We start from the raw sequence: 15,335 nt of genomic DNA, 5'->3' as shown, positions 1-15,335 counted from the left end.
CTGTGTTTCTGCTTCTTTCGTGTCTCTTTCGCAGAAACTGGGTACGATATCAAGGCACCTTTCGCTCTGATGTTTTTGGTGTGGGAAAATGGTGTGAAAAGTCCATCGTAGGAAGATCGAAAGGTCCGTCGCAATGCGAGCAGATCATTTGGAGAATATAACCCATGGCTGTGACCTGGGTAGTAAGTTGACAGAAAAAGAGAGGATCGGGTTGCTTGTGATTCCGCAGCCTTGTAGTAATATTTCAAGGTTGTTGGTCTTGAAGTCTTCCTGAAGTATGCGATTCCAGTGCTTGGCCGCAGGTGCTTACTGTAAGTGCCGTTGAGAGCGGGGCAGTGCAGGCAACAGCCCCTGCAGCAAGGTCAGGGGACGAGTGAGCGACCGTCAGGCAGGCACGGAATTGCTCAGAGATTCAACGCCCCACGTGATTGGATCCGTATCTATTCGCCGAGGCGAAGAGCTTGCTTGGGCAGGCGAACAATCCACACGCTGAATTCACCGTTTCCATTGCCTTGCCTTCCACAAGATCATCTCAGGTAATTTACGTACCTACACGTTAGACCTCCCCTTGGCAAGCGGGCATGTAATTAAATCGGCATTCAAATGTTTTACAATCAGGTCTTTACCTAACTTCAGCCATCAACCCTAATGAAATTAAATCGGTTCGTCCTTCACTCACACCCGTTTACTTGCGTGCGGGCCAAGCGCGCTCGCCTTCATCCCACCCATGTCCAGCACTACCTTTTGCACCACAACACCTGGCTCCATCAGCCACAGCGAAATGGTGTGAGCACCGGCAGCTACAGTTCCGTTTATTTGAATGTTTGCGTTCCAGCCACCACCCACCACAGCTGAACGCCATTCTCTTCCTTCCTGGTAAGGTGGTTGTGTCGACACGGGTTGTACCACTGCCGGCGATCCTCCGTCTATGGACCATGCAAGCCGCAGCAGCCGCGTGGGGTCATGGTTAAGCGATGCGCCAAGCATCACAACAAGACGCGCTTGGCTGGATGACGTGGTCGTATACACCGAGTACTTCAGGGCAGGACCTGATTCTGCGGTTTGAGTCTCCACCGTCACCGGCCAAAGCTTGATGCCCGAGAGTGTCCTGCCGTAATGCGGTATTTCAATGTATGAAACGCCGTTCTTCTCCTCTGCCGATGAGAAGTGCGCAGCCTCCATTGATACGACTCCGCCAGACTCGACATGTCCGCGAAAGGTCGCAGGCACCTCGGTCTTGGTGATGGGCACAAGTACGGTTGCCACCAATTTGCAATCGCTCCTCACCCTCAAACCGACGTACGATGTTCCGGCAGGAGCTGCATCCCAATCGACGCTGAGGATGCTGCGAACTTCTGAGCTGTCTCCCGGGGACGTGATCGAGCCCACACCGTTGCTGACTGTGACATAAGTGGCGTTGGATGCTATCGTATAATTGCTGTTGCCGTCTTTACGAGCAAATATGTCGATGTATCTCTGCTCGGTCGGGGACATAAATGGGTCCATCGGCAGCAGGGTCGCTTGTGCACCATCATAGAACGATGTTGACGATCCCTGGATGGCAACCCCCAAAGCAGTCTGCCCTTGTCCGGCGGTCACGTTCCTGACGCTGGGCATTATGTTTGTGCTGGGGTCCTGCCAGTTGTCGTATCCGATATGCGGCTGGTTCACGAAGCCGTTCCACTTGCCGCCGTTGAGTGAGTGATACATCTGCGTGATCTCTTCATCCTTTGCGAACAAGGCGCGAGCCTCAGCCGCGAGGGTATTGGCACTGAGGCGTCCTTGGCGAGATCGCCAGTCGTTGAGGGCCACTTTGATGTACAAATCGACAACCGTCTTGCCGGCCAGCACTGGGTGATAAACCATTTGGAAAAAGGATATTTTCGTCTGGCTGTCTAGTCCGTCATACGCAGCTTGCGCCTTGGTCAAAAGGTCTTCCCATTGGGCCAAGTGACGCTCAGCCTCATCATAGTTGGCCGTGCTGAAAGCGAATGGCTGTTCGCTCAGGAGTTCGTACTTGCGACGCATCAGAAGGATACCATATTCGTTCATGATCTCGGCAGTCACATCAGCCATTGCGTCGCCAAACTCCCGGGTCGCCCATCTCTTGAGCCAGGCCGTGGTGCTGTCGGGAGTCTTGTGAGCATCCATGTTATAGGCCATGTCCATAAAGTGAAGCAGAGGAATTTCCTGTCGGTTCCATCAGGTCAGCTAGTGCTTTTTTTTTTTTTTTCGAAAGCCTACTGTCATGCAGTGCCTGCTTACCAGCGGCTTGATGTCGCCGACATTGGCGATCCAAATTTGACGAGCATTCTTCTCGTATGCAAGCTGCATCTGCTCCCAAGTCTTGACCAACTGAATCGAGTTGATCCACTTGTAGTTGCGAGGCGAACCGACATAATCAAAATGGTAATAAACACCAGCACCTGCGACGCGATCTCTCTCGGTGGCAGTTGGCACGCGCAGGATGTTTCCGGAGTTGTCATCCGTCCACAGCAATGTCACAGTGTCTGGGACCTTCATGCCGGCGGTATAGTATCCAAGAACTTCCTACACAAGAGTTAGTGCTCCATCAGAAGAGTACTGCACACAACCAAGCCCAAACCTTACCTTGTACAATACCCATGTCTGTGGGATAGTTGCCATGTCGGTAGTGCCATAGGCCTCGGACAGAAGTTGCTGCTGAACCTGGATGATCTGTTCCAGCGACTGGGGGTTCAACGTAGGCGAGGCTTCGTCGCCGCTACCACGCATACCCATCGTCCACATGGTCTCCCAGTTTCTGGCCCGGCTGATGCCTTCCTGGAAGAAGTTTGTGACGGAATTTCGGTTGCTGCTCCAGTCCCAGTTGCCTTGGTTGTATCGCTTCTGCTCTTCTTCGGACCTGGCCATGGGTTCGTGATGACTTGTGCCCATGACCACTCCAAATTCTTCTGCAAGAGGTCCGTTCTTTGGGTCCTCGACGTAGAACATGCGACCCCACATTGCCGGCCAGATGTCTAGTCCTGTTAGTACTAATAGTCTTGCATTATCCAAATGCACATGGAGACTGCAACCGATGACTTACAATTTCCCTTCAACCTCAAACACAGCTCAAACACCAGCCGGTAAAACTGGGAGTTGAATCCGCCCGTGTTGCGGTTGATCCAGCTTTGCAAAGCAGGCGCCTCATCGTTGATGAAGAAGCCGCGGTATTTGACGGACGGCGGGCCCTGAACCTTCTTCTCCTCCGTCACCCAAACGCCATCGGGCTTGGTCTTAACCGGGACATCAGCCCACCAGTAAAGCGGCGACACGCCCATCGTCTCGGAGACGTCGTACATGCCATACACGGCGCCGCGACGATCGCTTCCGGCAATGACCAAAGCCCAAGGCACGCCCTCGGCCGGCTCCTTGACCAGCTGGGAGACGTACGACTCCCATTTTCCCGTCGTGGCCGACACGTCAATCTTGTTGGCCGAAACCAGCCCGTCGATGAGGGTCGAGTTGCCAATGGTGCCGACGATGACGACGGGGCGACCGTCGGACGACGAGTCCGAGTCGGAAACGGTTCCGTTGGTGCCTACGACGCGGCCAAAGTCGTCGGCGAGATCCTGGGCCACGCGCTTCACGGCGGGCCAGTCGTTGCTCGCGACTTGGATAACAGGGGCAAGGCCCGTGGCTGCCAGCTTGAAGTCGCTCTCCCCGGCCGTGAAGGTGAGGAGGGCCGCCTGGGCTGTGCCCAGGGCCGCGGCCAGCAGAGCGCAGGGAGTGAACTTGCGCACCATGTCGGGTTTGGTCAGTCGCCGGGTTGTGGGACGACCAGTGCCTGAAGGACGGATGTCTGTGGAGGCAAGGTATAGGGCGTAATGTACTGGTCTATATATACATTGTATTCACGTCGTCAACGTCCGCGAATCGCCCCCCTTGCACAACCCTTGCTACTTGTATGCAGGTCCCCGCATCAAGTACAGCCTTTTTGCCCACCAAGACGGCTCTTTCCAGAATTTTGTCAGGGCCGAAGGAGGGTCGCATGCTCGGCAGCATTTCCGAACTTGTGCGTGGTGGGCAAAGAGGGAAAATATTGGGGAATTTGAACTTTAGCCGATTGTGGTGCCTAGCAGTTGAACAGCAGCCGATTCGTGGGAAATTTGGCTTTTTGTCCAAAATCTCCTCTTTCTTTCCTGCAGTATTTTTTTTTTTTTTTTTTTTTTTTTTTTTTGGGCGGGTTCGCGGCTTGTACAAGAAATATTGAACAAGCATATTTAGGCATAATTGGAAGAGCGGGTCTTGACTTTCTTGTCGGGGATCTTGTCGAAGCCTGGAGTTCCGTCAATTGCGGGTTTGGCTACACCGGGGTTCTGGTTACTGTCATCAATCGAGGGTTGCAACTCAATATTTTGATTGCTTTTGTTTTCCTTGGTCCTTAACATGGCCTTCCTGACGATCCTTCAACCTGAGAGTTGGCCTGGATTTGTGGTGATTTTCCCAAGCATACGCCATATATCAACTGAAACAGGACGGGGAACACAATTATTGATGAATGGCCCTCTCTAACTTCAAGCTTAATAACTGGACTACTTAGTTTACCAGCAGGACCTGGATACCTATCACATTACTGAATCCAACTTTGTGGTTAATCCAGTAACATTCGTAAGCCCGGCTGAGTGCACTGCTAGATTCACCTTGCCCATAATTACCAATTATTTGCATTTTGACGGTAGCGAAATTCCTAGGAACAAGACTAACAGAATTTGATGAACATAACAATGAAATGCTCAGAAAGGGGGCCAAACAATGCGACTGTCTTTGATCTAATTCGTCAACCGCCTTAAACCGAATCCTTCCAAATGCAGGGATGTAAGCCCTAACCCGCCTCGTTTGGGTTGCTTGCTTTGATTGCATCATCGGCCCCGAAACTGTCGTAAACGCCGAATCCATTGACTTTCTCTTTCAAAGACATTACAATCCACCCATACAATGCTTCCTCTCTAGACTCGACACATCTACAGATAGAACAATTGCTTTTCGGGACCAACCCGAAAGCTTACCAATCGGCTTGTCAAAGTATTTTTTTTGAACTGGCACGGCAGCGTTGTCGCGACAGAACCGATCCCGAGCACGGTTGAAATCGTGGATGCCCGCCATTTTGTCCACTTTCCGCAACATGATGAACGGCAATAGCAGTCGAGACCGCCCGCAACGATGATTACACGAAACATACCCAGGGCAGCGATGCTCTCTTCGAGGGCAACGATTTCGGGCTGTCAGCACCGGCACCTACCGCCATGGCCCCCTCGATTCCCCTCGAGCAGGATTCGCGCGCTCATCACCTCGACCCCGCGACGGGCCAGCGCTCCTCCCACTCCGCCGCCGTCGTCCACCAGCCCCGGCTCTCCTCAACCTGCCGCAGCGAAGCCTGCAAAGGACTTCTTGGCCACGCCGGACAAGACCAACCAGGAGCAGAGAAAGGCGGACTGGGCGATAATAAAGGAGATGTCGCACTACCTGTGGCCCAAGGACGGCTTCAACACAAAGATGCGCGTCGCGCTGGCTGTTTCTCTGCTGGTCAGCGCCAAGGTCCTCAACGTGCAGGTGCCATTTTACTTCAAGAGCATTGTGGACTCGATGAACATAGACGTTGGCGCCATGGGTGGCACGGCCGCCGCGGTAGCGGGCTCCATGATCCTTGCATACGGCGCGACGCGAATCGGCGCAACCGTTTTCCAGGAGCTTCGCAACGCAGTCTTTGCCTCGGTCGCGCAAAAGGCGATCCGCAAGGTGGCAGCCAACGTGTTTGACCACCTGCTGCGGCTGGATTTGGCTTTCCACCTGTCCAAGCAGACTGGTGGTCTGACGAGGGCCATCGACCGTGGAACCAAGGGCATCAGCTTTTTGCTCACCAGCATGGTCTTCCACGTCATCCCGACGGCCTTGGAGATCACCATGGTCTGCGGCATCTTGACCTGGCAGTACGGGGCGCAGTTTGCCCTCATAACAGCCGTCACCATGAGCGCATACACTGCCTTTACCATCTGGACCACGGCGTGGAGGACAAAGTTCCGGCGCCAAGCCAATGCTGCGGATAACCGTGCTTCTACCGTAGCTGTGGATTCTTTGATCAACTATGAGGCCGTCAAGTACTTCAACAATGAAAAGTACGAGGTCAAGCGCTACGATGATGCTTTGAAGCAGTACGAGAAGAGCTCCATCAAAGTCGCGACCTCGCTTGCATTCCTCAACAGCGGGCAAAACATCATCTTCTCATCCGCACTGACTGCCATGATGTACTTGGGAGCAAATGGCATTGCTCAGGGCAACCTCTCGGTTGGTGATCTGGTCATGATCAACCAGCTCGTGTTCCAGCTGTCAGTGCCGCTGAACTTTCTCGGCTCCGTCTATCGCGAGCTGCGTCAGTCTTTGCTAGACATGGAGACGCTTTTCAATCTGCAAAAGGTCAACGTGACTATCAAAGAGCAACCGGATGCCAAGCCGCTCTCCCTCAGCAAGGGCGGCGAGATCCGTTTCGAGAATGTCAACTTTGGATACCACCCCGATCGTCCCATTCTTCGTGATCTAACCCTCACCATCCCAGCCGGCAAGAAGGTGGCTATAGTAGGTCCCAGTGGCTGCGGAAAGTCGACGCTTCTTAGACTGCTTTTCAGGTTCTACGACGCGCAGTCTGGCAGAATTCTGATCGACGACCAGGACATCCGCAGCGTGCAGCTGGACTCACTTCGTAGGAGCATCGGCGTCGTGCCGCAGGACACCCCGCTCTTTAATGAAACTGTGGAGCTCAACATCCGATACGGCGACATGTCGGCGCCGCGGGAGCAGGTCGTGGCAGCGGCGAAACGTGCTCGCATCCACGATACGGTGGAGTCATGGCCTGACGGATATGCGACCAAGGTCGGCGAGAGGGGGCTGATGATATCAGGAGGCGAGAAGCAAAGACTCGCCGTGTCACGGCTGCTGCTCAAGGACCCGCCGCTGCTGTTTTTCGATGAGGCTACGAGTGCATTGGATACGCATACGGAGCAGGCTCTGATGCAGAACATCAACTCGATCTTGCGTGAAAAGAAGCGCACCAGCGTTTTTGTTGCACATCGACTGCGGACCATCTTCGACTCTGATCTCATCATTGTTCTCAAGGATGGGCATGTAGCCGAGATGGGCTCTCACAAGGAGTTGATTGACCGAGGTGGTGTGTATTCTGAGCTGTGGAGTGGTGAGTCCCTTTCCTTGATGCGTGAACACATTCTAGACCATGCCCCAGCAACTTTAGACCCCACCCGTGGGACCATTACTGACCTGATCACCGTCATCTCAGCGCAAGAAACACTGTTCAACGCGGATGGGTCGGAGAAAAACGAAGAACCGCCGCAGCAGGGCGGTCGACCCAGATCACCGTGAATTCTTGGCACAATAGATGAACCGGACTCTCACAATCCCGGCCGGGTGTTGCGGGTCTGCATTTGACGGCGTTTGGGTACGGTGCTTTTAAGGTCCAGCATACGAAGTACATGGTGCCGGTGGCTGGCAGCTTTTGCATATAGATTAGCGGTCTGATCCAGGATAGTCTCCCGACAAGTGACTGGGATTATTTTTTTTTTTTTTTTTCTGCTTGTTGATTTTGGCACATCCTAGAGACTGCACATTATACCCTTCCACCTTAGTCCATGGGTGCTTGCTTATAGCTTCTATTATTAAGCTCGGGAGAATTATTGCTTGTCTGACAAGACAGCAAAGCGCCAACGTAGCGTGCGTGCTACAGGCATTTAACCACTAGAATTACAGGCCACACACCCTTGTCGACAGATGTGTAACAAATCGTCCGCCTCACTTTCCACCACCCCTACCCATCCTCAATTTTCACCGCCCCCTACCCCCAAAAAAAGAAGAAAAAAACACCCCGAGACAAATCAAAACTCGCCTTGCTCAGACAAATGCCCGACCCTGAGGCGGCCGACGCCAAGCGTGGGTCGCCGCTCGGAAGGCATCCACGAACCGGCCCCGGAAGCCACTCCGCGCCCGCACTGATTGAAACTCGGGCAAGGGGGTTTGTTGATGTTGCTGTCGTGGTTGCAGAAGCGCCTCCTGAGCCTGCTCGTGTTCTTCCTCTCCACCCTGGGTATAGCGGCCGTCCATGGCGTCTTTCTCCGGCGACTTGGGCAGCATCTTGCTGTCGCTGCCGCTGCCGCTGCCAGGGCCCACCGCCTTCTTGCTGAGTCTGCTGCTGCTGCCGCTGCCACCGCTGCTCGGGAACAAACCCCGGTCCTTGACGGGCGTTTCGTCAAACTCCTCGCCCCGCAGGGGCCAGAAGGTCTTGGACAGCTTGCGCGGCGGGGCGACGCTGTATGCGGGCGGGGGGCTGGACGGCGCCGGAGCCGGAGGTGGCGCTCTGGTCTCGTCGACCGCTGGTGCTGGTGCTGGTGCCGATGCTGGTGCTGGCGTCTGTAGTGCTCTCGCTCGCTGTAGCGGCCGACGGCGGTCAGGGTCCGGGATCGACTGGTGCACCTGGGCTCGCGGTATCTCGCCCTGGCCTCTGGCTCGTCGCCGGGCTGCACAGCGGCCTCCTACGGCGTGGGGGCCGCAGCCGACCGAGGTCCTATTGTGGGAGCATCTACGGCCCATTGTGGGGGTTTTTTTTTCGCTTCTGATTTTCAAATGTGTTCACTCGAGGGGTGGGCTTGGCTGGGAATATCCAGTCGTCTCTTATCAGTTAGGGGACAGGTGACCAAATGGTGTAGAAGTGATGGTTGTTTTGCCAAGGAGCATGACCACTGCATGTTCTCTCTTTTTTTCCTTTGAAGATTTCTCGATAGCTGCTAAATATAAAAAGTCTATCTCGTCCGGTCCGCCTTCTCCTGTTATTTTTTTTTGGGTTCGTAATCGGCTGAACTTGAAGTCAGACGAAAACAATTAGACATAGTCACATTTGCTCGACAACCAACATATTCCCAGTTGCCGCGTTTCAGACATTGGATTATGTCTGGGGGGCAAAGGGGAGCCGCCGTAGAAAAGCGCAGGATTTTGGATTAAAATAAGAATATGTATGGAGGGAGAAGTTGTGCTCGGACAGGTCCGCGCCGTAAATTTGGTTGGTGCCCATATAAAACAGACCCCTCTATGCAAGTGTAAATCTGACTGTGTTTGACGGACTTCTATTCTAAAAGTCATATGCATGACCAACAAAAAAGAAAAGGAGGATAAAAATGGAAGGTCTGAAGTTGAACCTGCTTTCCGGACCTTTGTTCAGAATGCACGTGCTGAGATTGCTGAGAACTATACAGATAGGTTGAGGATGGGATAACTTCTTCTAGAAAAAAAAAAGGCCCCCTCTCGGTACCTCGCTTGAGAGAAAGTATACACATGGCATCACATGACGACAAACCACCCCCAAAGACCCTTTTCCCTTAGTCTAGTGGTTACGACGACATTGCAGGGGTGACTTTGGGACCCCGCTAACCGCCTCATAGTCCGTTCTTTCGGGGAACTGGATCTTGACGATATCGTCGGACTTTTGCAGAAGAAGAAGAAAAACAAAATCAAAGAATATCAGCCACAGGACATCAGTGGCTGTTTTATTACGTGGGTGGTTATATGTAACCTTGGTAACAACAAGCTTGAGAGACAAGGCAAGCCGGTGATCATCATCATTCGTCTCGTGCCGATCGCAAATCAATAGATGGAGTGCAGAAGTTAGCTGGATAGGTGCTTTGGCTTATCAAGAAATGATATACGCCTGTGTGAATTTATGCATAGAAAAAAAAGTCTGAGGGGTCACGAACCTAACGCGTACTACATAGCACGTCAGGATTTAGTATGCTCCGTAATGCCTAGTGGGCACTATGCCATGTTGGAACGCTACAGCACCTGTCCAAAAATAACGCAACGCGACAGGGGTCAACCCCCCCTATTATCTGCACCACCAAACTTTGGTGTAAGTCCACACATTCAATTTTAGGGCTACAAATAAAGTAAATACATGAAAATAAAGCTATTTCAGTGCTCTTTAATATTTGGTATACCAACCTTCGGCTTCGCGCACCGCTGCAGTCCTGCGGGGCATAAATTCAAATAGCTAATCGATTTTGGTCTGGTCCAACCCATCCCACGTAACCTGGGCCAGGCTGATAAATTCCTTTATCGCGGCCCTACTTTCACCTAATTTAGTAAAATAAGGGTGCTGTTTTTCTATTATTTTTTTTAACAGCTTCCATACGTATTTTATAGGGTTAATATTTGGGCTGTGAAACGGTTAATCGATTAATTCGATCGCGTTGTTGAGGATCCAAATTATGGTTTGTACCGATTTATATATACCGGCGTTATTTTGTTGAAATCGCCTCGTTCCGTTATATATAGGGATTAAACCTTCCCTTAACGCGTTAATATAGTTTTGGGACGAATAACCTCCTTTTTTACCTGGTCGTTCGTCCCGGCGTATAGCGATTAGCTTGGACCTACCCCTTTTCCATATGCATATTTAAAATATAATTGTAATCGAGGGTTTACCGTACGTTGTTTTATATATATTTTCTGGTTTGTAGCGTTCGTTTGGGTATCCGAATACCTATAATATACCCCCTAAACGGGCGTTATGCACCGAATATTCGTCGCTATATATAATTTATAAGGTACGCGTTATTAATAACTGGGAATAGCTTTATTTTATATATACGTACTTTAATCAAATTTTTTTCGTTACCCTCCCAATTATATATAAATTTTAGGCGCTTTTTAACAAACCCTTAAAACAATAAAATGCGTTTTTTGGCCTTCCAATGCAGGATCCTTTACTTTTTAAGGCGCCTGCGGTAAGTAAAACGGTTATTTACCCTTTGCATTTCCGTGCGGAAGGTATACCAGTTAATTTTAGGGGTATTTCGCATTATACGCGTTAAATTACGGGTGTTTTTTTCCGTAAATAATTTTAGTCGGCCGGATTTAGGTAAGTATTAAAAGGTACGGTGTTCGTTCCATTTGCGTTCTGTACGCAGGATTGTAAATTTTGTGGTTTGGAACGCGTCGGCCATTTTTTAACAATTTTGCCCCAGCGTCCTCGCCTGCACCATCGCGGTACGTGTTTTTGGTTTGAATTTATCATATTTTTGGCGGTTTCCGGTCAAGGCAAGCCCAAAAGCACGTTCGTCTGACATGTTTTGGCTGAGTTGTGGTGGATTGAAAAGGGTGAGTTTTTGGGAGGGTAACGCGATCCAAAACGCGGTGTAAAAATACCCCTGTCGCGTTGCGTTATTTTTGGACAGGTGCTGTATCTGTACGGAATATACATTGGCCTAACTTTTTTTTTTCCCCCTTCTATCGATTGGATTTATGCAGGATCGAATCGGGATTAGGCGGGTAGGAATGGAGCCCTCGTGTGATCATAAATGCAATGATCCCTGGCAGATAAGAACGAATTTGAAAAAAAGGCTAGGTTAAGGTAGGTACGGAGTTTGGTACGGGTGTTGTACTTTACTATTCCCGCATGTAAGAGAAAAGCGGAAAGCAAGAAAATCGTCACCGCCACTACATGACAAACACATCTTTGGCATCTTTCTTCTTTGGTCCTGGAACATTTTGTCAACGATGGAATGGTATGATGACTTAGCACCCACCCACCCACACACACACATCACTTATCATTACCACCGACTTTTGTGATGCTAACCGATTTTCTGCAAGCACAGCCCCTCCAGAGTTGGCACTGAGCGGACAGTTTTTTTTTTTTTTTTTTTTAAAAAAAAAAAAAAAAAAAAAAAAAAAAAGAGAGGGTGTGATAGCGCGTAACACGTGCTGACAACATCCTGATAGTCTTACAGTAATTTCTTCAGCCACGCTCCTGCGTGTGCGGATGTGAGTGTGTCATGATACGCAGGAAACGAGCATGGCCAATTGTGGTTGTTGATTGAATGATGAGTTTGATCGATAGCATCGCGTCAGTGACTAAACAAGTAGAGAAAAAAAAAAGGAAAGAAGAAACGGCGCCGACCGCCGGAACGAAATAGGCACAGCAGAAAAATTAGAAAACCAGTAAAAACAGTAAAACAGTAAAAAAAAAAAAACCAAGCCTCGTTTAATTTCGTTTTATCGAGATGATTGATGATTGCTTGTTTGCCCAGATGCAGGGGTTGGCCAAGAAACATGGTTCAAGTTTAACCATGGAAAAGTTGAGAATGGTCTCGTCTAAAGGGTCGAAAAGGAAAAATAAAATAAAAAATAAAAAAAAATAAATCAAAGTACCTTGCCATAACCCCCAGTTTTCATTCACATCGCTTTGTGTTTGTCGTCCAAATCTTGTCTCAGACAAACGGCAAACGTGTGTAGTCGGCAGACACACGCAGGCGAACCGCATGATGCTTTCATGGTCTTGGGTCTCTTTCGTTCCTTATCATTCGAGTTTTGATTTGTTTGATTTGTTTATTTCCCCCCCTCTCTCAAACCTAGCTCTCCATCACAGCCAATGTCTACAACCATGCGCCACTTGACCGGAATTAATGCACCTCGCCCGGTATTTGAGTTGAAAGTGATGGTGCCGGTGGGGCGGCAGTCGATTGAGGGTTCCACAGCGGGAGACCCGGCTGCAAATCCCGCAAGGCCAAGGGGGGGTGGGGGAGAAAAAAAACATACGTAGTAAATGGGAGGGGGCGTTTGGGCGGCAATGACATGATCAAAATCGACCAAATCTGGGATCAAGGAAAGGACGAGAAATACGATTACAAAACAAGGGACAAAAAGGAAGGGGAGCCACAAGAAAAAGCAAAAAAAGTACCTCTTACCTAGAAAACCTAGCTGATCATGACATTTCTTTCTGGAATGGGGTTAGACCGAACCCCTCACCTCCCCTGGCAAGATTTTTTTTTTTTGGCGCCCTGCTCCCAAGTTGTTTGTTTGTTGTCGTATGCCCATCAGCCCCGTTGGGCTTTTGGGTAGGGAAAGTAATATGGTACTTACTGTAAGAGGAAACCTCGTGTGGTACCTTTGCTTGGAATTTTGCTCATGAAGCTTCCCTGTATAAGACTGGCGGCATCTCCTCTTTCCCCCCCTTTTTTTCTTCTCCGGGTGCGGTCCTTCCGGAGTCACCTTTTTGACAACTCTATATATAAGCTCAACTACCTACCTAACCATTACTGCCTGCAAATCCAAAGAGGGACAGACTCAGACCTAGTTTTGATCTAGCCCTACGCCAAACAACAAACGGGCAAGCGTTCTTTTCCTCGTTTAGAAGCATCCCGACATCTTTTTTTTTTTTTTTTTTTTTTTTTTTTTTTTTTTTTTCGCTCAGACACAACGAAACGGACCATCTTACCTTGCTTTAATCGGCTTGGCCTAGTTCGGGTGCACGCTTGCCAAGCCCCGATTATTTCTTCTATTTTTTCAATTACATTCAGTCTCTGTTTTTTTGTCTCTCGATTACTTCTAGCGCCCGTTCGACTGGCTTTCTTCAATCATACCTTAACGGAGGTTGCACGGTGCTAGCAAGAAAAGAAAGAACAGCTGCAGGCCAAACAGCCAAACGCCGTTTTGGGGGAGTTGTTACTCCTTTTTTAGCTCGTGCCTGACGCCCTTGCCCAGCCAGGGTCTGCGCGTCCTCTTTTCTCGTCTTGTCTTGCACAAGTCGGCGAGAAGAAAGGGAACTAGAAGCAACCCCATTTATACGGCTCTGGATCCCCGTCGTGGGAAGGATTCACCCGACAGGTCTTGCAATAGCCTGTGTCTCTCTGTTGTCTTAGAGTATAAGTCTTCTCGATCTAAGACGGGGGTTCAAGGTGGAAACACACCAGGAACAACACTTGAATCCAAACAAAAAATAATTTTCCCTCACCTTCTACTTGTTGGATTCGTTTGAACAAAAATGCCGTCCTTCATCCGATCCCGACCCGAATCGACCACATCCCACGCCAGCCGATTGACGACCTGGTCAACATCCAGCAACGACGACGATGCCATAACCCCCGTCGCCCAAGACTCAGTTCTTCCTCCTCCCATTCCTGCTGCTTCAATACCTGCTTTTTTCGATTCTCCGGCACCGGAGCCTCGCCGCCCGGTCTCCGCGGCAGGCTCCATGGACAGCCGAAGCTCTAGCACGACCACGGCCACATCATCCTCGTCGTCATCTTCGCTATGTCCAGCAGTCGACTCCGCAGACCTATGGCGCCGCATGCTTGCCGTCCAGCGCATCTATCACTGTTACAACTCGGCCCGCATTAGCGCCGCGCTGGACAATGAGGTGCTGCAGAAGCGCGTTCGTAAGTCTGACTCGTTTTCTCCTTTGGTCTATTATTTTTATTTTTATATTATATTGTAGTCAAAAAAAAAAAAAAAAAGAACATGTGCGGCTGACATAAGACTGACTTTTCGGACTCAATAGCGTCGAGAGCCTGCTTGGACCTCCTGAATGACGGCATCTCGCATCTTCCCGAGGACGAGAAGCAGCAGGTGGTGTATTTTATCGAGCATGGCAAGGTCCAGGAGAGGAAATCCAGGAGTTTTTGGCGGAGAAGGCTGATCAGGACGCCATAAACACCATGACCCGTTCGAAACCCTTCCCCCCCTTTTTTCGGTGGCCGGAGATTCCATTCCACTACCCCCTGATTTTACCACAAAGATTTCTAGCATTGGCGCACCGGGAGTTTAGGATACCTTTTTTGTTTTTGTTTTTTTTTTACTGTATGCCCTTGGATTACTCATCTCACCTTATTCACATACCCACTGCAGCCAGATTGATGACGACTCAGCTCGTAGATGTTTCTCAGAATGGTTGGTATATGTTGTCATATTGACAACAAGACTGATTGACGATTAAATACCCTGAATAAAAGCTTCACTAAGATACCACTATATAAAGGCTTTCAATTTTGTGAAATTTTAATTAGACAATTCTTACGATAATCAACATGAACCTGATCCGGATTGATGTGTATAGCAACTGAATCAAAAGCAAGGCCTTTTTCAGTATTGCCGGCTGGCTGTTTTTGTCCAACAAACAATGTAGCTGCAAGGAACCATTGATTCAAACCTGTGTAAGTAACCTCTTTTCGGCATTAGAGCAGAAGCGCCCTCTCATTCGATCATTACCGCCAGAGCGAGGACGTCATCTGCAACCCCCCGGTCGTTTATCCCTCCACGTTGATTGATTCCCCGAAAATCTCAGCCAGGTTCCAACGCAGATCGCAACGATTTTCCGATTAACATTTTTTGCTTATAATTGCTTCTTTTAACACATCCTCTTTTTTTTCTAGGCTTTTTCTAGAGTCCGAGACATTATTGTATTCGATTTCCTATTACTGTAGATCGGGGCGGGATTGGCTGCAAGGGGCTGGGTCTTTGTTCGATCGTACCCGTCAGCCCTT

The 15,335-nt window shown here is 49.9% G+C and overlaps 5 protein-coding genes across 5 annotated transcripts; 2 read left to right on the top strand and 3 right to left on the bottom strand.

Moving 5' to 3' along the window:
* Positions 1-675: 675 nt before the first annotated feature.
* On the bottom strand, positions 676-3,767 carry PpBr36_06557 (uncharacterized protein; the record flags this gene model as incomplete). The annotated part of the gene is made up of 4 exons (XM_029893702.1): positions 676-2,190; positions 2,266-2,550; positions 2,611-2,999; positions 3,068-3,767. 4 exons carry the CDS (start codon positions 3,765-3,767, stop codon positions 676-678), a joined length of 2,889 nt encoding a protein of 962 aa, XP_029746167.1.
* A 1,417-nt stretch (positions 3,768-5,184) lies between these two features.
* On the top strand, positions 5,185-8,716 carry PpBr36_06555 (uncharacterized protein; the record flags this gene model as incomplete). Its single annotated transcript, XM_029893700.1, has 4 exons — positions 5,185-7,207; positions 7,310-7,388; positions 7,777-7,801; positions 8,117-8,716. 4 exons carry the CDS (start codon positions 5,185-5,187, stop codon positions 8,714-8,716), a joined length of 2,727 nt encoding a protein of 908 aa, XP_029746169.1.
* Positions 7,918-8,613, bottom strand: PpBr36_06556 (uncharacterized protein; the record flags this gene model as incomplete). Its single annotated transcript, XM_029893701.1, has 1 exon — positions 7,918-8,613. The coding sequence occupies one exon, from the start codon at positions 8,611-8,613 to the stop codon at positions 7,918-7,920; it is 696 nt and encodes a 231-aa protein (XP_029746166.1).
* Positions 8,717-12,436: 3,720 nt separating the features above from the next.
* PpBr36_06554 (uncharacterized protein) lies at positions 12,437-12,610 on the bottom strand (the record flags this gene model as incomplete). The annotated part of the gene is made up of 1 exon (XM_029893699.1): positions 12,437-12,610. One exon carries the CDS (start codon positions 12,608-12,610, stop codon positions 12,437-12,439), a length of 174 nt encoding a protein of 57 aa, XP_029746168.1.
* A 1,227-nt stretch (positions 12,611-13,837) lies between these two features.
* PpBr36_06553 (uncharacterized protein) lies at positions 13,838-14,505 on the top strand (the record flags this gene model as incomplete). The annotated part of the gene is made up of 2 exons (XM_029893698.1): positions 13,838-14,231; positions 14,354-14,505. 2 exons carry the CDS (start codon positions 13,838-13,840, stop codon positions 14,503-14,505), a joined length of 546 nt encoding a protein of 181 aa, XP_029746165.1.
* Positions 14,506-15,335: the final 830 nt, after the last annotated feature.

This window comes from Pyricularia pennisetigena (assembly GCF_004337985.1).
Source record: "Pyricularia pennisetigena strain Br36 chromosome 4 map unlocalized Pyricularia_pennisetigena_Br36_Scf_6, whole genome shotgun sequence".
NCBI classification, from domain to species: domain Eukaryota; kingdom Fungi; phylum Ascomycota; class Sordariomycetes; order Magnaporthales; family Pyriculariaceae; genus Pyricularia; species Pyricularia pennisetigena.
The sequence above is the reverse complement of the archived record's forward strand: the minus strand, read 5'-3'. Positions and strand labels throughout refer to the sequence as shown.